General features: G+C 45.7%; 1 protein-coding gene across 3 annotated transcripts in view; it reads left to right on the forward strand.

Moving 5' to 3' along the window:
- Positions 1-21,790, forward strand: part of NOX4 (NADPH oxidase 4) — a 183,726-nt gene that overhangs the window by 18,810 nt on the left and 143,126 nt on the right. For 2 of the 3 annotated variants that reach the window (XM_075919391.2, XM_006118376.4), the window contains exons 3-6: positions 5,435-5,545; positions 7,735-7,819; positions 8,682-8,779; positions 11,031-11,058. In XM_075919391.2, the coding sequence (XP_075775506.2) occupies positions 5,435-5,545; positions 7,735-7,819; positions 8,682-8,779; positions 11,031-11,058 (322 nt within the window). The remainder of the gene's footprint in view (positions 1-5,434; positions 5,546-7,734; positions 7,820-8,681; positions 8,780-11,030; positions 11,059-21,790) is intronic. The other variant, XM_075919393.2, reaches the window with a different exon arrangement.

A 21,790-nucleotide genomic window follows, 5' to 3' on the forward strand; every position in this document is an offset into this window, starting at 1 on the left:
AAAGCTTTGCCAAAGTCAAGGTATATCACATCCACTGACTTTTCCACATCCACAGAGTCAGTTACCTCATCATAGAAGCTAATCAGATTGGTCAGGCACGACTTGCCCTTCGTGAATTCATGTTGACTATTCCTGATCACTTTCCCATCTTCCAAGTGCTTCAAAATGGATTCCTTAGGTATCCCCTCTATGATTTTTCTGGGGACTGAAGTAAGGCTGACTGGTCTCTAGTTCCCTGGATTGTCCTTCTTCCCTTTTTTAAAGATGGGCACTATATTTGCCTTTTTCCAATCATCCGGGATCTCTCCTGATCTCCACGAGTTTTCAAAGATAATGGCCAAAGGCTCTGCAATGACATTTGCCAACTCCCTCAGTACCCTCAGATGCATTAAATCTGGGCCCATGGATTTGTGTATGTTTAGCTTTTCTAAATAGTTCCTAACTTGTTCTTTCCCCACCAAGGGCTGTCCACCTCTTTCCCATACTGCATTGCCTTGTGCATTAGTCTGGGAGCTGATCTTGTCTGTGAAGACAGAGGCAATGAAAGCACTGAGTACTTCAGCTTTTCCCACATCATCTGTCACTAGGTTACCTCCCTCATCCAATAAGGGCCCCACAACCTCTCTGATCACCTTCTTCTTGCTAATATGCCTGTAGAAACCTTTCTTGTTATCCTTCACATCCCTTTGCAATTCCAATTACGCTTTCGCCTTCCTGATAACTCCCCTGCATTCTCGAGCCATATATTTATACTCCTTCCTAATCATCCATCCAAGTTTCCACTTTTTGTAAGCTTCCTTTTTGTGTTTAAACTCACCAAGGATGTCCCTGGTAAGCCAAACTTGTCACCTACCATATTTGCTTTTCTTGCTGTGCATTGGGATGGTTTCTTCCTGTGTCTTTAATAAGGCTTCTTTAAAATACTGCCAGCTCTCCTGGACTCCTTTTCCCTCCATGTTAGCATCCCAGGGAATCCTGCCCATCAGTTCTCTGAGGGAGTCAAAGCCTGCTTTTCTGAAGTCTAGAGTGTGTATTTTGCCACTCTCCCTTCTTCCTTTGGTCAGGATCCTTAAATCTACCATCTCATAGTCACTGCTTCTCAGGTTGTTACCCACCGCTACTTCTCCTACTAGTTCCTCCCTGTTTGTGAGCAATAGGTCAAGCTGTGCATGGCCCCTGGTCAGTTCCTTCAGCACTTGTACCAAGAAGTTATCCCCAACATTCTCCAAAAACTTCCTGGATTGTCTGTGTACTGCCATATTGGTCTCCCAACAGATGTCAGGGTGATTAAAGTCTCCCATGAGAACCAGAGCCTGTGATCTGCAAGCTTCTCTCAGTTGTCCAAAGAAAGCCTCATCTACATGATCCGGTGGTCTTTAGCAGACACCAGCCACAACATCACCCCTGTTGGTTCCTCCTGTAAACTTAACCCATAGTCTCTCAACAGTCTTTTCTCCCTCTAAATACTGGTGCTCCAAGCAATCATACTGCTCTCTTACATACAATGCAACTCCTCCTTTTCTCCCACGCCTGTTCTTCCTGAACAGTTTATACCCTTCCATGACAGTGCTGCAGTCATGCGAGTCATCCCACCAAGTCTCCATTATTCCAATCAAATCATAGTTCTTTGACTGGGCCAGGGCTTCTAATTCTTCCTGTTTGTTTCCCAGGCTTCTTACATTTGTGTACAAACACCTTAGATAGCCATTTGATTGCCTTTTCCATTTGAGTCAGGGGTCCTCCTTTGTTGCTCGTTCCTCCTTGTGTTTCTTCCCCTTCCTCATTTACCTCAGGGCTTTGGTCACCATCCCCAACGAACCTAGTTGAAAGCCCGCCTCACTAGGTTTGGAAGCCTGCCTGCAAAGTTGCTCTTTCCTCTCTTGGTTAGGTGGATCCCACCTCTTCCTAACAATCCTTGTGCCCAGAACAGAGTCCCATGATCGAAGAAACCAAAGCCTTCTCTCTGACACCATCTGCGCAACCACGCATTTACTTCCTCAATTCGATGATACCTACCCGGACCTTTTCCTTCAACCGGAAGGATGGACGAGAACACCACATGCGCTTCAAATTCCTTGATCCTTCTTCCCAGAGCTACATAATCTGCTGTGACCTGCTCACGGTCATTCTTGGCCATATCTTTAGTTCCTACATGGAGAAGCAGGAAGGGGTAGTGATCTGAAGGTTTAATCACTTTTGGAAGACTCTCGGTCATATCCTGAATGTGAGGTCCTGATAAGCAGCACACTTCTTGAGATTGCAGGTCTGGATGGCAGATGGATGACTCAGTCCCTCTTAGGAGGGAGTCCCTGACCACCCCTTCTTTTTGGGGGTGGTGGTCATGGAACCCCCCATCTCTAGGACTTCGCATCCATGCCTTCCGGTAGATAGTGTTCCCTTCTGATTTCTTCCCTGAGAGGTCCATGCCACAGCATTCTACACCGCAGTGCCTGTGGAGAGAGCCTGAAAGTGGTTACTTACCTCTACAGGAATGGGGGAGTCCTGAGTTGACTTTCTTCTTCTTCTAGAGGTTACATGCTGCCAATTTTCTTCCTTGTCCTGTACTGCCCTGACTGGCTCTTTAGTCTGCTGTGCCTGCAGGATTAAATGCTGGCTTCTTATCGAGGAAGTCTTCATCCTCTCTGATGGAACGTAGGGTCAATACTTGGGCCTCAAGTCCTCTAATTTTTTCTTCCAAAATGGCGACTAGCTTGCACTTAGTGCAGATGAAATCCCTTCTTTCTTTCGGGAGGAAGACAAACATGGCACGTGCTGTGTAGGTAACAACAGCAGACCTATCACCATCCATACCTGCCTTCCTTCTGAGAGATGCCTCAGATGTTATTCAATGCCTCCTTGAAGGGCAGGAATGTAGCAAAAAGATTTTAAAGAATGGTGAGTGTATCTTGCCTCCTTCCCACTCCCCTTCCTAACTCCCTCTCCAAACTCCCTGTTAGCTGTCCCTGGTCACTGACTCCCTCCTTTATAAAGCCCTGGACTGCCTGATAGCGCCTCCCTCTGATTAAAGCTCAACCAATGAGCAGAGGCTTCTAGATTTCAAACCCTAATTAGAATCTCGCAGCTTCCATCTGCAAGCCACAGCACACACTCCATGCGGGGAGCTGGGGAAGGGGAACCCACCCTCCTCCCAAACAGCCAAACAGAAGCTCAGCAAACAGCAAGAAATCCCCAAACAGAAACACACACTACAGACAGCCACTTCCCTTAAGGGTTCTGCATTAGCTTCCTCTTTCACCAGGAGAACTCCCTCTTCAAACTCTGACTTTAATATTTTATAATCACAATAAGGAGTTTAGATTCTAATTTTATGCCTCATCAGTAGGGCCATATCAAATTCATGGTTCATTTTGGCCAATTTCACGGTAATAAAATGTTAAAAACCGTAAATTTGGTGATTTCAGCTATTTAAATCTGAAATGTCATGGTGGTGTAATTGTAGGCATCCTGACCCAAAAAGGAATTGAGGAGTTACAATGTGATTGTAGGGAGTGTTGCAGGATTGCTATGTTACTCCTGTGCTTCTGGTAGCAACTTCACTGCGTTCAGAGTTGGGCAGCTGCACAGCAGTGGTGGCTGGACGAGAGCCCAGGCTCCAAAGGCAGAGCTGGCATCAACTGCAGCACTAAGTAAGGATGGTTTGGTACGGTATTGCCACCTTTCCTTTTGTGCTGTTGTTAGCAGCAGCTCTTCAGACCTGGCCTCCTGGCCAGCAGCTGCCAGTTTATATCCAGCATTGAAGGCAGTGCAGAAGTAAGGTTGGCAATACTGAGACCCCTATGAAATAAGCCCCCAGCAACTTTCTTTTCGGTCAGGACTCTTCATTTGAGAAGTGTGCTAAATCAAACTAACATGAGATGCTGCAAATTACTAAATGCTGTAAATTAGCAAATGGATGAGTAAACACAATACAATAAAATGACAAAATACAGGGTTAAGGCATCACCAGGTGTACTTTGCTCTGTTACTTGACATGTAGTTTAGGTTTAATTGCTTAGGATCTAACTGGACCAGTTAATGTTAGCTAGCAAATTTTATGAATTCTTAATGGAATGCTGTCAGCTGTCAAGTCCCCTCTTCTGATTGGGGTCTGAATTAGGACATGTGCTTATTAGCACTGTGTGTCTTCATAAGAAAGTACTATGAGTATATCCCAACAGTCTCTGAAACTTTACAATTATTTCCATTTTAGCTGAGTGAATGTATTACATTGTTCTTTGGCTCATTCATCACACAGTCATTAAATTTTAGTTAAGCAGCTAATGAGTATCTTCATGCTGTTTAATCCTTTCTTCCTCTTTAATATGGCTGTTTAACCCCTCTAGGTCTCTTAGAGGATGGTTGCTCTGTTGGCATGAGTGTTGGTTTTGATTTACTCCATTTCATGTGCTTGTGAGCATGCTTAGGGTGGCAGTTCTTTCCAAGTGAGACCTCAACTTTTGACATAAAAAGAGGCCAGTCCAACACCTACTGTAGTCAAAGTGATTTTTTTCCATTGTCTTTGCTGGGAGTTGGATCAGGTCCATGAGTAGATTAACTAAATCCTCAGAAGTCTCAGAGGGGGAGCCCTGTAAGTCTGTGTTTGCAAAAACCACAAGAAGTCTCCTGGCATCTTAAAGACTAATCAATTTCTTTGAGCATTTGCTTTCGTGGATAAAAACTACTTCATCAGAAGCATCTGCTGAAATGTGTTTTACCCACGAAAGCTGATGCCCAAAGAAATCTGTCAGTCTTTAAGATGCCACAGGACTCCATGTTGTTTTTGTAAATCCTCACAGTAGATTTTCTCTCTTCTTTGTAGCTAGGGGCAGAGCTATAGCTATAGTTATTTCCGGGGCTAAGTCTGGTTCCTTATAAACAATTTCCCAATTCTTCTGTTTTCAGAGGCAACAACTGGTCATCTCCAAGCTCTTCTAGGGAAGAGTAAAGAATTTTGCTAATTACTCTATAGGAGGGTGACCTGATGTCCCGATTTTACAGGGACAGTCCCAGTATTTGGGACCACTTCTTACATAGGCATTTGTTATTCTCCACCCTCATCCCGAATTTTCACATTTTTGCTATCTGGTCACCCTACTTTACAGGGTCTTCAATATCATTCTTTTGGGACAAATTTAGTTCATTTTGTAAACCCACCTTAATTTTTGACACTAAGGATGTAATATATCTTTTGTTGCAAGCTATCATAACCCCCCATAACAATAGTATCTAAGCCAATCACAGTCAGTAGCACATTATCCCCACAACTTCCCTATAAATGAATAGGAATAGCTGAAGCTCAGAGAACCCAAGGTCACATAGGAAACCTGTGATAGAGCAGGGAATTGAATCTGGGTCAGCTTGAGTCCTAGCCTAACACCCTACCCAGTGGACCATTTTTTTCTCTTATTTTCTAACTCTTGCTCTATTTGTTCAGCTAGGATTGTGCATTAGCAGAGCTTCAGCATCTGTCCTCAATGTCAACTGCAGCCTGATCCTCTTACCGATGTGCCGTATTCTCCTGGCCTTCCTCCGAGGATCTCAGAAGGTAAAACAACATTTAGAACACAACAAGTTAACAAGGGCCATGCATGCAGACAGATTCCTAAGTAATATTAGAAAAGTGACAGTACGCACATATTTTGTTACTGTTCATTCGCTTGGCCTTATATAATGCTGCATAGAACCATTGTGTGTGTGTGGATCCAGTTCTAGATCTCTTTGAAGCCAAGGAAAGTATTCAGATTGCTCAGCAGCTGGTGTATCCTTTGACTATCAGCACTATTCCCACCGACCTTAAAACCGAGCAGCTCCACCCCAAGCCACATAGTGAGGAAATATAGTGCACCAAGAGTAGAGAAGTGGACAATATCTCCCTTGTTCCGTAGCTCTACGCTGCCTCCAGTGCAAGCGATTGGCTATAACTTGAATCCCAAATTAATAACAGATTTGGCATCCTGGAAAGAGAAATCTGACAAACTGAAGAAGGGTTGGTGTCTCTGAATATCTAGTAATTTCCAATGGTTGTGACTCATTTGCAACCCTATGACAAAAATCTAAGTAACACTATTCAGGTAGTGCAGATATACTGGATGCCTGGGCCACTTTTTTGAATGGTTGCAAATTGAAGATACCTGTTGTTTTTGTCCTGTGTCCTCTGTCTCCTGCCTGCCTGATATGAGGTGAGCAATAGACAATGTAAACAAATAACCTGTCCTGTGCTATTGATTGTTTATTCTAAAAAAAGTTCATTCACTTTTAGTGTAAGGACTTATAGATCATAGGGCCAGAAGGAGCCGTTATGCTGGTTGAGTCTGATCTCTTGAATAACACACAGAAAAGAACATCTTCCGGTAATTTCTGTATCAAGCCCATGGAGTTATCTGTTATCCCTAATCTAGTTCCTGTTAAAAAATGTGGGTGTTAAGATAAAATAGCATTAAGCCTCATATATAAATCCCCCCAAATTCACAGACTGTCTTGGTCAATTTCACAGTCATGGGATTGTAAAAATAATACATTTCATGATTTCAGCTATTTAAACGATAAGTTTCATAGTTTTGCAATAGTAGGGGTCCTGACTCAAAACAGGGAGTTATAGGGGGAGGTGTCACAAGGTTATTGTAGAGGGGGTGGCACTACTGCTGCCCTTATTTCTGCGCTGTTGCTGGCAGTGGTGCTGCTTTCAGAGCTGGGCATCTGGAGAGCGGTGGCTTCTGGCCAGAAGTCCAGCTTTGAAGGCAGTGTCGCTGTCAACAGCAATGCAGAAGTAAGGCTGGCATGTTATGGTATTGCTACCCTTACTTCAGCGCTGCTGCCTGTAGAGTTGGGCCTTCAGTGAGCAGCTGCTACTCTCCAGCTGCCCAGCTCTGAAGGCATCAGCACTTAAGTAAGGGTGTCATGTTATGGTCTCGCCCCCCTTACTTTTGTGCTGCTGCTGTTGGGGTGCTGCCTTCACTGCTGGGTGCCTGGCCAACAGCTGCCATTCTCCATCCACCAACCTCTGAAAGCATCCACCAACCTCTGAAAGAAGTAGGAGTGGCAGTACTGCAACTAAGGATGTAAGTGAGTAGTCGAGTGACTACTCGATGAATCGCTTCCCCCCCCCATCTGCTGCCTCAGTATCAGAGGCAGCAAGGGGAGGAAAGCAGGAGCCAGTGCTGGGGTCTCTGCAGCGTAGGGGGGTGGGGCAAGAGAGGCAGAGCCGCAGCGATCCTGGAGCTGGTGCAAATCCCGGCTCGCGCCAACCCTAGGAGCTAAACCGCTGTGGCTATGCACTTTAAATGTAGTAAGAGCCCGGTGGATCTTACTATATTTAAAATGCAGAGTCACAGTGGCAGTAGCGAGTGCCTCCCCTTATCGACTAATTGAATAGTCGATGGAAATTGCATTGACTACTTGATTAGCTAATTAACATCCCTAACTGCAACCCCTTCTAAAATAACGTTGTGATCCCCTCTGAAGCTCTATTTTGGGTCGGGATCCTGAATTTAAGAATCACTTGTTTTCGTGTAAAATCAATATAGTGCAGGGTGCAAAAGCACACTACAGACCAAATTTCTCAGAGACCAGATTTTGTGGTCCATAACATGATTTTCATGGCTGTAAGTTTGGTAGGGGCCTTCTCATATAAAAGTTGATTTTACAAAGAAATCATGTCTAGAACATCAATTACTTTGTATTTTATTTTCCATTGCTTCATTTTAGAAGAGATTGCTTGAATTCTTCTTTTACTAGGTTGCCAGCAGGAAAACAAGAAGACTGTTGGATAAAAGTAAAACTTTCCATGTAACATGTGGTGTTACTATATGTGTCTTTTCAGGTAAGATTTTATTGTGCTGAGCACTAGCTCATGTGGGAAGCATATTAAACAATACAAGTCACTTGTGGCTTTTCTTGAACAATATAGGATATTTTTTCTCTGTTTTATGTGTAGACATCTAAGTGTTTTCTCAGACATTTTGAAGCCTGGTATCTAAATCTGGGTGGAAAGATTTTTCTTAAAAGTTATAGGCTCTGAAGCATCAGTAGTTTTTCATGTATAAAATTAAATTAAAAGCTGCCTCCTAACTGATTACAGACCACATGTAATCAATTTATGGAGGTTAGAGATTAAAAGACCCTTTGTGAACATGTGGACAATATAAATAAGTATCATATAATATTTCCACTTCCAGTAAAGTACTAACTTAGTTTTGACAAAGTCCTTTGATTCAGTCTCCCAATCAGAGAATTATAATGAGAAAAATAAATCATAGAACTTCAAAGATTCAAAGCAAGTAGCATTTTCATATCAGTCTAACTTACTTAGTGCAAAAATAGCATATGGTTGCTTAGGACTGATTTTGTTTCCCCTAAAGTGAATGGGTGTTTTCCGGTCAACTTCAGCCAGAGCTGGATCAGATCCATAAAGAAAGTTTTTATATAAAATCTGCAGGTCAGTAAATTTAATGTTTCAAATGTGCAAAGGAAAGTGCTAAAACAGGTAGTTTATATATAAAGGCTAAGAGTAGGACAGACTAAATTATGATGGAATCAGCCTAGTAAATAATGTGGGACCCTGATCTACAAACTAACATATGTAAAAACAGGGATCCACCTAAACTTACGAGTGATCAGGATTAGGGGCTTCACATAACCTTCAAAATGCAGTGTAATGAATTGGGTTTTGTTCTGGTTGATAGGCTTACATGTTGCCGCACACCTGGTGAATGTCCTGAACTTCTCTATGAACTATACTGAAGAATTTTTGGCTCTGAATGCAGCAAGCTACCGTGGTGAGGTGGGCGATATGTTCTTTTATACTTTCCTTGAAATAGATATAACTGGTGTGATGCCTTTACATAGTTTTCCATGAGTGATATGTATAGTCATGCTTGTCTTATATACTGTGAAAATGCAGTATCATGTTGGTATTTTTTCTTTCTTTCGATGGCTAGGTCACCTGACTATGCCACTAACTTTCTGAGCACATTACTTCACTTATTTGTGTTGTAATAAAAGAAAAAGAAAAAAAAATGTAAGAAGGGAGGGAAAGGAAAGAAAGGAAAGGGAGAAGGGAAGCAGAAGAGAGAAACAGTTTGGTTTCTACCTGCCTGGAACTGAAGATTTCTAAAAGATCAGACCTTATCTTTTCCAATTTGCCTTGAGGTCTCTCTTCTCCAAAATATTACCTGCTCTTCAGCTGTCAGGAGAGCCAAGTTGCTGAACCAGTCTTCTGTCCTTCAAGGCAGGCTACTCTTCTGTGTATGTAACATGAATTGTTTGGACATGAGTTATTTGGCTACTCTAGAGAAGTAAGCTTTCCATGGAGGTGGAGAGTTTCCAGTATGATGGAATAATTATTAAGCAGATATCAGTTATCATGTTAATTCTCCTACTTATGTCTAACCAAAAGGATTGATAGCCCCCAAAGGGGGAGCCGATGTGGCTTTGGGAGACCCACATCTCCAAGAGCAGTTTTCGCCACTGCCTTGCTGTGTTACCTTTGGCAAGTCACTTCTCTGTTCTATGGCTTGCATTCTCCACGCTTACTGCTATTGGGTATGCCTTGCTGAACCCTTTATGCTGCTATCATTGGCCCTGTCATCAAACCGTATACAATGGGACAGGCAGGAGAAGGGATGCTGCATTTGCAGCATTACACAGACAGTGTAATATGACAAATAGATTGAAAGATGAGAAGATTTGGGCCAGTCTTGCTCTCATTGAAATCAATGGCAAAACTTTTATTAGTTTGAGTTGGAACTGCATCTGATACTTTTATTGTGGCTTTAGTTGTCTGCCTGAATTAGACTGGAAGCTACCTCATGCTTGCAAAATGCTGTACTCACCTCACTTTTCTACCTCTGAGGTATTCCCTCAAGTCCTATTGGAGTGTAGGGTGCAGGTTCATTTTGGGGAAACACTCTGGCCTTTGAAAGTCTTAAAAATCTTCTCCTGCCTCTGCAGTGCCTACAGGACTCATGTTCCTGGAGGCTTCCTCACTCCTCTATTTATTGCTCCCTAAACTCTTCTTTGGGTGGTAGGCTCTGCCCAAAGTGGTGGGGGAATAGGAATTATTTAGTGCTTATGAGGTCAGCATTAATTTCTGCTCACAGAACCCTTGTGAAATAGAGAATGATTCCATGAAGGATGGCTGTCCCCTTTGCCACATACTAGCTTCTTCCTATAGCCTCTCACCCATGATCCTCTCACCCATGTCCCACATGGACCTGGTTTTCACTGCAAAAAAAGGTTTGCTTTTAACTTGGGTTAATTAACCTGAGGCAAAACCCTGGTAGCAGCAAGGGAGTTAGAAGTTTTCACATGAGTTGGCAGTTGAGATAAAGCTTATGGTGGCGAGCCTAGTCTTTAACTCAACCTGCTGATTAATGCAAAAACTTATAACTGCCTTGCCTCCACTAGGATTTTATCTTGAGTTCGTTAACTCGAGTTAAGAACACACTTTTTTCCCCCAGGTGAAGACAGAGGCATAGAACGGATTCCACAGGATCAAAGGGATTGTGGAAGCATGCGGTAGAGTTGGCACTTCACCCTTTACCCTCCACTGAGCTCTGCTGCTTTCCTACCCGATCTCCCACAAGGAAGTGAGAGAAGCATTTGGCCTGATATTGTGAACTTCTCGTGGCAGCCATGTTAAGCTCAAGTCCTATTGGAATGTGGAATGAGGCCTCTGATAGAACTCCACTTGACTTCACTGAGAGACACATGGGTGACTCTTCTCTTTATATTCAGCTTTAAAATCTTATCCCTCTAAAACTGTCCAAGAGCTAGAGAAAGTTGTTTTGTAAAATGTTTATCTAGGAAAGCGAAGAAGCATCTGATTGACCCATTACTCTGCTTTCTTATTCAGTGTGTAGTTGGTTTTAGCCAGGTTGGCAAAAGGTTCAGTTGACATTTTCCTTGTTACCTATTACCAGTTACATAGTCCATTTTCACAGCCAGGTTCAGGGATCAGCTGTCACCGTTTCTTCTTATAATGTTAGAGATTTAGAATATCAACTGATGTTTGTTTTGTGTCTGTTTTTCAGGACCCCAGGAAACTCCTTTTTACTACTGGTAAGTTGGTGATGTTCTGTGCAGATGTGATAAGTGGTTCAGATTTCATATTGCTATAAACTGAGAGATAAATGTTTTTGTTTCCGTCCTCAGATACGCAGACATAGCTCCCACTGGTCAGTAGGATTTACCTCCATGTCTCTAGCAGAAAAGTTGGAATCACAGTGTTCCTAAGTGTTCTTATAACTCTTTCTCTATATTCACAGAGTATCGTATGAATGATAGTAGGAACCTGCCCTGCTCCTATTCCAGTCAAAAGCAAAACTTCCATTGGCTTCAGTGAGAGAAGGATGAGGCCTTTAGTTTTTGGAGAAGGAAAAAAAAAAGATGGACCTTCTAGGGCAGTTTTTTCAATACTTGGTCCGTAGACCTCTGTAGGCCTGCAGATTAAAGGGGTCTACAAAAGATTGTCATCAGTATCAGAGGGGTAGCCGTGTTGGTCTGAATCTGCATAAACAATGAGAAGTCCTGTGGCACCTTAGAGACTAGCAGATGTATTGGAGCATAAGCTTTCATGGGCAAAGACCCACTTCGTCAGATGCATGTCAAAATATTGTCGCTATCCAAACACACTGGTTTTTAATTTGTAGTTCATGAATCTCTGGAGTTCCACGGATTAGGTCTAAGATTTCTAAAGGAGTCTTCACCTCCATTTGAAAATTTTAGGGTCTGCAAATGAAAAAAGGTTGAGACCACTGCTCTAGAGCCTCATCTCACAGAGTAGCTTTGATGGAGACTTGTCAACTGTTGTGACTGGATGCAGATGCAGACAGAATAATTGTGGATGTCAGGTCCAGTCTGTTGCACCAAGTTAATACAGGTCACTCAGTACTCTCTCCTGATATTTAGAAGAGGAGCAAAGGATGCAAATTCAAGGACTAAGTTATAGCCTGAGCCAGACTTGAGCGGTTTTTTGTTTTTACAGGACAACTGACCAACTTCTTTTGTTTTATCCATCCTTTATGGACAGCTCAGTCCTGCAAGGCTTAACACTTTCAAGGTATTGAGAAACCTCAACTTCCCTTCCTGACTTCCATGAGTGTGCAAGGGTGTTCAGTCCTTCAGGGGTGAGATTAACCCTAACTGAAGAGAACGTTCTGTCTCACAGAGTGTTAGTAGATATTAACCCCCCTTCCCCAACTCAAGATTGTGGCAGAGAGAATCACACTGCTTTAAAAAAGAAAACTGAATTAGTGAGGCTGTATAATATTCGATTAGCATATTTAGAAAACAGGCATTAAATATAATTGCTTGATAATGTGTTGCACTATTATCTGCAAATCAAATTATAACCCCCATAATTGTTTGACATTTTTCATCATCATGCTCCAGAAAAATATTTATTTTCTCTGTCCAGTATTACACAAATCTACCATTTGTTACACCAAGCACGTGAAGAGATTAACCTGGGTCTGCTTATTCAATACTCAGGAAAGAAGAGTTATAGAAACCCATGGAATGGTATGAGTAATGTTTTCAGTGCTGTTGTTCTGCAGATGAGTCATTGGAACATAGTTATTCTCAGACAGTGATTCTGCATAATATGAAAACCAAATTTCTAGAAAAAAAAGAAATGTAGCCCGAAAGCAGACAGGTTGTCTCAGCTTGTTTCTGTAAGGATCAGTTCAGCTTTAGAATGATTAAACTGCAACATGAGAGCAAGCAACTATAATCGTAAAAATAAATGAGCAAAGAAGTTTGAACTGCATGCACACGACAGGGAGCAATGTACTCGCATTATGAAATGGATTCTCTGGGCCTGATGCTGGTATGCCTCACTCAAACACAACTCCCATTGGCACCTCTGGATCTGATTCTTCACTGCCTTTCACCTTGTGCAGCTACCCCTGTTCAGAGCAAAGACAGAAAGCTGCTGTTCTTCTTCGAGTGATTGCTCATGTGCATTCCAATATAGGTGTGTGCGTACAGCGTGCATGCGCCATCAAAAGATTTTCCCTCAGCAGTACCCTTAGGGCCAGCAGGGACGCCTCCTGAAGTGGCACCGGTATATTGGCCCATATATACCCCTGCTGGCCCCCTCACCCACTCAGTTCCTTCTTACTGCTGTGACGGTCGTGGAAACAACCCTCAGCTTGTCATCAAGATTATTCTCTTCATTCTTCTTCTCCTTCTTTAGCCAATCTTCAGTAAAGTACCTATAAATAGAGAATAGTGATAGAAATGTAGCTGTGTTAGTCTGGTGTAGCTGAAACAAAATACAGGACTATGTGGCACTTTAAAGACTTAACAAGATGGTTTATTAGATGATGAGCTTTCGTGGGCCAGACCCACTTCCTCAGATCAAATAGTGGAAGAAAATAGTCACAGCCATATATACCAAAGGATACAATTAAAAAAAAAACACATATGAAAAGGACAAATCAAATTTCACAACAGAAGGGGGAGGGGGGAGGTAAATGTCTGTGAGCTAATGGTATTAGAGGTGATAATTGGGGAAGCTATCTTTGTAATGGGTAAGATAACTGGGGTCTTTGTTGAGACCCACGGGTAGAGTGTCGAATTTTAGCATGAATGACAGTTCAGAGGATTCCCTTTCAAGTGCAGATTTAAAAGGCTTCTGAAGTAGGATGCAGGTAATTAAGTCGTTGAGACAGTGTCCTTTCTGGTTGAAATGACAAGAAACTGTTTTTTCTTTGTGATCCTGTCTAATATCTGTTTTGTGGGCATTGATCCTTTGGCAAAGTGTCTGAGACATTTGTCTAATGTGCCGAAAGTATCCGTCTGCTTTGTATCACCTCTAATACCATTAGAAACCGCTCCCAATCACCGGTACCGCAAAAGAAGAGGCAGCCTAATGGGTCAGTCCCCGCCTAGGCACGCACCCTCCGTGCGCCCTACAGTAGGGCACATGGAGCCAGCTAGCCCTAAGCCTGCACCTTTTAGGTCAGGCAAATACTCTTCCCAGCGCAGGGATGTCAGCCCCTCAGAAGAGTTCCCGGCCCCCTCCACACTGGAGGCCTTGGAGGCGGTGAGGTCCTCATCGAGTCATACCGCCCACCCCGGCACCTTCCAGGTGGCACAGAGATGTGCGGCACCGCTCCCCCCCAGGGTGCCTGGAGAACCAGTGCCTGAGACCAAACAATGGCGCCCAAACCCTACGGCACCGCACATGGACCGGCCACCGAGACAATGCTGCCGGCACTGGACGTGGCACCGGACCCGGTGCAGCATCATCGCTTGGCACCACCACCGGCTCGCGGGGTCCCAGCACCTACCTCCGTGTGGGACTCCAACACAGCCATGCCTCTCCAACACAGCCATGCCTCCTCCACCACCACCTTGGTACCAGGACAAGCCAGAGTCCTTGTCCCGGTACACCGTAGCCCCGTCGGCGTCCGCGTCAACACCGCTGTGGTCCTGACAGAGAATTTTAATCCAAGGGTTTGGATGGGGATCCAAGCCCATCCCAATTAATTCCAGACACCCTTCTTAAGCAACCAGCTTTATTCAGGAATGCATTCCAGGATAAAAATCTCCAGGATACTCTCAGGAAAAGTTTCGTAACTTCTCAAACAAAAGGCAATGTCTTTTGCACTCTCTTAGGGTATGTCTACACTACCACCCTAGTTCGAACTAGGGTGGTAATGTAGGCAACCGGAGTTGCAAATGAAGCCTGGGATTTGAATTTCCTGGGCTTCATTTGCATATTGCCGGGCACCACCATTTTTAAATTTAAAATGGCGGCGCCCGGCAATATGCAAATGTAGCCCGGGAAATTCAAATCCCGAGCTTCATTTGCAACACCGGTTGCCTACATTACCACCCTAGTTCGAACTAGGGTGGTAGTGTAGACATACCGTTACATAGTAATCACCCCTTTCCCACTGACCACGTACAGTTGCATGCATACGCAGGTCATGGCCCTTGCACCAAATTCCCTCCAATCATTACCTACCCCTTAACATGACCTTTTCAGGCCTTACAACAGGTTCAAACTAGTAAAACAGGTTTATACCAGTTTCACCTATCCCCTCCTGGTTGTATACCTGTGTCTGAGCACGTACCTTTTTACAAAGACCAGGCTTAACATCCAGGTCACACAGAGGTCATACTGACAACAAATTAATTTTATCCTTCAGTTCGCCTCGGAGTACTCGTCCGACTCCTAGGTGGAATCTCCTAGGTGGTCCTCAAGGGGCTCCAGGCCTCGTTCCCGGTACCGCTCCTGGCAATGCTCCCAGCACCATACTCCTCTGTAACTGTACCAGCAACAGTGGGATCAGCTGGTCCCGGTACCCATTGTACAGCAAACGTGGCCCCCTCAACCACCGGGACAGTGGCCCTTCTGGACTCCCTGTGATTACCACCAAAACCAGGGCACGAACCCCCCTAGACGAGCTTCAGTCTCTTCAGGCCCGTGAGTTCCTCCGTCGGCGATGCCTCTGGTTCAGTCCCCCATGTCGGGACACTCATTGTCTCCAGGCCAGTCATCTCTAGGACCAGGGGGGAATGCGGCTCTGGTGAGCCAGCCTCTCCGCTCTTCGTCCATGGCCACTTTGGACGATCCAGAATGCATGGATGCTCCGGTGGGTGATGTGCTGAAGGGGTCGTCGTCTCCCTTCCCAGACAAGGCGCTAGCCGACTTTGCACCATCCATGGATGGTAGGGCCCATTAGGACCTGCTCTGCCACCTCCCACAAAGTTTGGGAGTACAAGCGAACAAGGTCTCCGACGATTCGGACCCCACCGTCGACATCCTGAACGCTGACACTTCCTCTAGAGTGGCCCTGCCGATCAATAAAACGGTTGCCAAAATTTCAGCAAACTTGTGGCAAACTCCAGCATCCATTCCCCCCCACTGACAAGTGTGTGTAAAGGAGGTACTTTGTCTCCCAGGAGGGTAATGAACACCTCTTTCGCCACCCCCCTCCAGACTCCTTAGTGGTACAGGCAGTCAACCAAAGGGAGAGGCAAGGACAACCCGCTGCCACACCTAATAACAAGGAGGCTAAAAAGACTGACCTGCTGGGTAGATAGGTCTACGCAGCTGGGGGCATTCAATACCACATGGCCAACCAACAAGTCCTCTTGTCCTGGTATGCCTACAACACCTGGGCGTCAATGGATAAATTTACGGACTTGCTCCCCAGAGACTCCCGCTCGAAGTACAAGGCTCTTCGGGAAGAGGGGAGAGCAATTTCCCGAGCGGCTCTCCAGGCAGCCCTCTGTGGCTGATGCCACCTCTCGGGTGATGGCCACTGGGGTGGTCCTGCGCTGTAGTTCATGGCTCCAGGGTTCTGGAGTGCCGCCGGAAGTCCAAAATACCATACAGGACCTCCCTTTCAAGGGCCCCTCACCCTTCTCAGAGCAGACCAACCAATGGCTTCATGGCCTAAAGGATACTAGGGTGACATTGAAGTCCTTAGGCTTACACACACCTGCCAACCAGAGGCGTCCATATGCAAACAGGAATGTTCCTAAAATGCCTCCTCCAGGCCCGTGTCCCGACTTTACCCATCGTAGGGGCAGGGGCACTAATGTCAGAAACAACAGGAGCCGTCTGCGCCCAGCCCCAGACAATAACCAGGAGCACCTCAACAAACCCCCTGAACCCCGGCAGCGGTTTTGACGGGCCCTCCGAGAGTACCCTACCAGTCTCCTCTCTAACTTTCCAAGACTGTTTATCCCATTTCCTCGAGGTCTGGCGGTCTGTTACATCGGACTGATGGGTTCTGGAGATAGTGGAAAGGGGTTATGTAATCCCTTTCCACTCGCCCCCTCCTTGGCACCCTCCTACTCCGTCCATTTTCAGGGACCCCTCTCACGAGCCTCTGCTAGAGGAGGAAGTAAATCATCTCCTCACGTGTTCCCCCCCCCCCCCCCCCCCAGGTTTCAGAACAGGAGATTCTATTCCCATTGCTTTCTGGTTCCAAAGGCGAAAGGGAGCCTTCATCCCATTCTGGACCTAGAGCTCTAAATAACTTTGTTGTCAAGACAAAATTCAAAATGGTGACTCTGGCATCCATTATCCCTTCCCTAGCCCCCGGAGACTGGTATGCTGCCCTTAATTTAAAAGATGCTTATTTTCACATTTCGATTGCCTCCCTTCATCGAAAGTTCCTACATTTTACTGTGGGCCCAGACCACTACCAATTCACGGTCCTCCCTTTTGGTATTTCGACTGCCCCTCGGGTCTTCACCAAATGCATGGCAGTGGTGGCTGCCAAGCCCAGGAAAAGGAGTGTCCAAGTGTTCCCCTACCTAGATGATTGGCTCCTGAGAGCAGAGTCAGGGACTCAGGTAAGAACCCACATCACCATAGTCCTCAATCTCTTCGAAGACCTGGGCCTCCTGTTAAACCTGGACAAATCGACACTAACTCCCATGCAAGTCATAGAGTTTGTGGCTGCCAGTCTACATTCTTTGTTGCAAAGGGCCTCCCTACCCATCTCCCAGTTTCTCATGATACAGACGGCGGTCAGCCCTCCAGAATTTTCCAGTGACTTGCATGCACCTACTGGGCCTCATGGCCACCTGCACTTATGTAGTGCAACACACCAGACTGCGCATGCACCTGCCACAGATGTGGCTATTGCAAGTCCACAACCTGGTCATCCACTCTTAGGAAAGAGTGCTGACAGTCCCCACCCCTGTCCTCTTTGCATTGGAATGGTGGACCCACCAGGCAGAGGTCTGTGCAGGGGTTCCATTCTCCAGACCAGTGCTGTCCATCCATCTGGTCACAGATGTGTCAGACATGGATTGGGGAGCCCACTTAGGAGATCTCCACACACAAGGTATGCGGTCCGTGGATGAAATCTCCCTGCATATCAATATCAGGGAGCTTCGGGCAGTCCGACTAGCTTGTGCTGTTTTTCTTCCCCACCTGAGAGGCAAGTCTGTCCTCATTCTGTTGGACAACACGACAGCGGTGGCATACATAAACAAGCAAGGCGGAGGTCGTTCCTCTCGCTTGTACATGGAGGTGACTCACCTGTGGGATCTCTGCATCAGGGCGGATATCCACCCGATCGCCTTGTATCTTCCAGGCTCTCAGAACGTTCTGGCAGACAGACTGAGCAGAACGTTTGCAGGCCACGAGTGGTACCTACGGTGGGATATGGCCCAATCAATATTCCGTGCATGGGAGTCTTCCCCACCTAGACCTGTTCGCCATGGGGCAGAACAAGAAGTGCTCCCATTTCTGCTCCCTCATGGGTCAGGGACAGGATTCCCATGGGGATGCTTTCCTCCTCCGCTGGCCGCAAGGCCTGCTTGTATGCCTTCCCGCCCTTCCCACTATTTCACAGGGTCCTCCTGAAAGTGTGGGAATTCAGGGCATCACTAATTCTAATCGTCCTGGTGTGGCCCAGGCAACACTGGTTTTTGACCCTCCTCAACCTCGCCTGTGAGAGTCCCATAACCCTCCCTGATATCTCAGGACTTGGGGAGGCTTCGCCACCAGGACCTGCCATCACTGCACTTGACAGCGTAGAAGCTCCGTGGCTGATGGCAGAGGAGCTTCGGTGCTCAGAACGAGTTCAGGAGGTCCTGCTGGGCAGCAGAAAACCCTCCACCAGAACCACGTACCTCGCTAAGTGGAAGCGGTTTTGCTGTTGGGTTTCTCAGAAGGGGGTAAATCTGAGGTGGGCTCTAGTCCCCCTGGTCTTAGATGAACTGTTGGAGCTTAGGCTCCAATATCTTTCTTTCTCCTCCATCAAGGTTCACTTAACGGCCATCTTGGCCTTTCACCCGGGGAAGAGGGGGAAAACTCTATTTGCCAATCCAATGGTCAACAGGTTCCTAAAAGGAATGGACAGACTCTATCCGCATGTCCGCCATCCTGTTCCCCAGTAGGACCTAAACCTAGTCCTCTCCAAACTTATGGGGCCCCCGTTCAAACCGCTAGTGATGTGTTTCCTCCTCCACCTATCATATAAGGTGTCTCTCCTAGTGGCAATCACATCCGCGAGGTGGGTATCTAAGCTTAGGGCGCTGACATCAGATCCCCCCTACACAGTGTTTTTTAAGGACAAGGTTCGGCTCCGCCCTCACCTGGCTTTTCTGCCAAAGTTGGTATCTTCTTTCTGCACCTCCCAGGACATTTTCCTGCCAGTTTTTTTACCCAAAACCACTCGCAGCTGGGAAAGAACAGGCTCTTTACACTCTAGACGTTCGTAGGGCGCTAGCCTTTTATTTAGACAGGACCAAACCGTTCTGTAAATCACAACTTTTCGTGGCCATCACGGAACGCATGAGAGGCCAACCTGCATCCACTCAGGGGATTGCCTCTTGGGTAACCACCTGTATCAGGGAGTGCTACACCCTAGCAGGTGTCCCGGTTCTGCACTTTAGAGCGCACTCCATGAGGGCTGTAGCAGCTTCCACTGCTTTCGTAGCACAGGTTCCCATCCTGGACATCTGCAGAGCTGCCACATGGTCCTCAGTCCGTATGTTTACCAACCACTATGCGCTGTCACATCAGGCCAGGGAGGATTCCACCCTGGGTAGGGCTGTCCTCCACTCCTCCGTGGCTTTGACATCCGGTTCTCTTTCTTAGGTTCTGCTTTGGAGTCACCTATATTGGAATGCACATGAGCAATCACTCGAAGAAGAAAGAATGGTTACTTACCTCGTAACTGTGATTCTTTGAGATGTGTTGCTCATGTCATTCCAAATTCTCGCCCACCGCCCTTTATCCGGGGTATATTGGTAAGAAGGAACAGAATAGGTGAGGGGGCCAGCAGAGGTATATATGGGCCAATATACCGGAACCTCCCTGCTGGCCCTAAGGGTACTGCTGAGGGAAAATCTTCTGACAGCACATGCTCGCTGCGCGTACACACCTATATTGGAATGGACATGAGCAACATATCTCGAAGAATCACAGTTATGAGGTAAGTAACCGTTCTTTCTGATATAGTAGGGCAAGTGTGGGGAACCTTTTTTGGGTTGAGGGCCGCTGAGCCACCGAAAAATCAGTCATACACAAGTGAGAAACAAACAAACAAACAAAAAAAACACCTCACTGACGTGGCCCCTGAAGGAGAAAGACACTCCCCACCCCTTGCACACCAGAGTCTGAGGGGGTCAGTCTAGTAGATTTTGTGTGTGCCAGCCCCATGATGGGGTGGGAAAGGGGCTACCCAATGCTGGGAGGAGCCCTGTGGTAGGGGTTGGTGCAAGACAGCCAAAAAAAAAAAAGTTTCATTTGAAAGGACTGCAGGATGGGCTTCTATGTCTCTCACTCCCAGTGTACTTGATGGAATTATAAGTCTGTAGGAAACAGAGTTTTCAAAGGTTCTGATATAAATCCAGACCAGGTGTCAGTAGGTGCTGATTCCATAGAAAATCAGTGATGGTCTAGATGGTAGTGTGAGTCTGTTGGCTCACTGGCATGGATTCACAGACTTTAAGGCCAGAAAGCATCAGCATGGTCATCTAGTTTGACTTCCTGCACATTTCATTCCACAGAAGCTCACCCATGAACACCTATTTAGACCCTTATCCTCTGGCTGGGTTACTGAAGTCTTCCATTTACGGTTTAAAGACGTCAAGTTACAGAGAATCCACGATTTATACTAGTTTAAACCTGAAATTGACCCATGCACTATGCTGCAGAGGAAGGTTAAAAAAAACCCTTAGTGTCTGTGCTAATCTGATCTGGAGAAAAATTCCTTCCAGATCACAAATACGGCATTCATTTGGATCTTCAGCATTTCACAAGACACAACAGTTAGACACCTGTAAAAGAATTCTCTGTATTAACTCAGAGCCTTCCTCATCTAGTGTCCCATGACTAGTCATGGGGGATATTTGCAGCTACCAGTCACAGATCAGCTACATGCCTATGTAGGCAGTCTCATAATACTATATCCTCCATAAACTTATCATTCTCAATCTTGAGGCCCTCTAGATTTCTTGCTCCTTCCTCCCCACTCTCTTTGGAAGAATGTTCCAGAACTTCACTCCTCTAATGATTAGAAAACTTCATCTAATTTCAAGCCTAGATTTATTGATGGACAGTTTATGCCCATTTGTTTTTGTGTCCATGCTGGCACTTACTTAAATAACTCCACTCTCACCCTGGTATTTATCCCTCTGATGTTTTTATAGAGAGCAATGTCATCTCCCCTCAGACTTCTTTTCGTTACGTTAAACAAGCCACACTCTTTGAGTCTCCTCTCATAAAGTAGACTCTCCATTCCTCTGATCATCCTAATAGACATTCTCAGCACCTCTTCCAGTCTGAATTCATTTTTACTGTACAGTTGGTAGTAGTTGTGCGGTTAGCATTGATCTGGCATTCAGTGGGGGTTCAAGGTGAGGGCTGTCCACATACTGAAGAAGAGGGAGGGGTCATCAAAACCAATATCGAATAGGAGGCACAAATAAAATATGTTCAGTGCTGCCTTATATACATGTATGTTGCATGCCCACAGCTGGTGTGGATACCTTGAGAGTTGTGTAAATCTTGGGCTCATGGAGGTTGAGCGCCTGCAAGATGGAACCCCTTTCTCCCTAAGGAAGCAAAGGGAAACCTTGTGTCATTTTCATTCCTCCTCGCTTTTCAGTATATTCACTCATAAGGGATGTTTTTGCCTTATTCTGTAGCTCAGTAATTTAATAGCGTCCTTTATTCAGCCCAGTGTGCACAGGTGTTGAAAACACAGTAGTGGGGGGCAGGAGTTCTGGGCCCTTTAGAATACCCAGGCCCTTGGGCAGTTGCCCCCACCTCCTGCCCCTGCTGTCAGCGAGCTTAAGTGGAAGC

Source organism: Pelodiscus sinensis, chromosome 1, assembly GCF_052426305.1.
Source record: "Pelodiscus sinensis isolate ZL-2025 chromosome 1, ASM5242630v1, whole genome shotgun sequence".
NCBI lineage: Eukaryota > Metazoa > Chordata > Testudines > Trionychidae > Pelodiscus > Pelodiscus sinensis.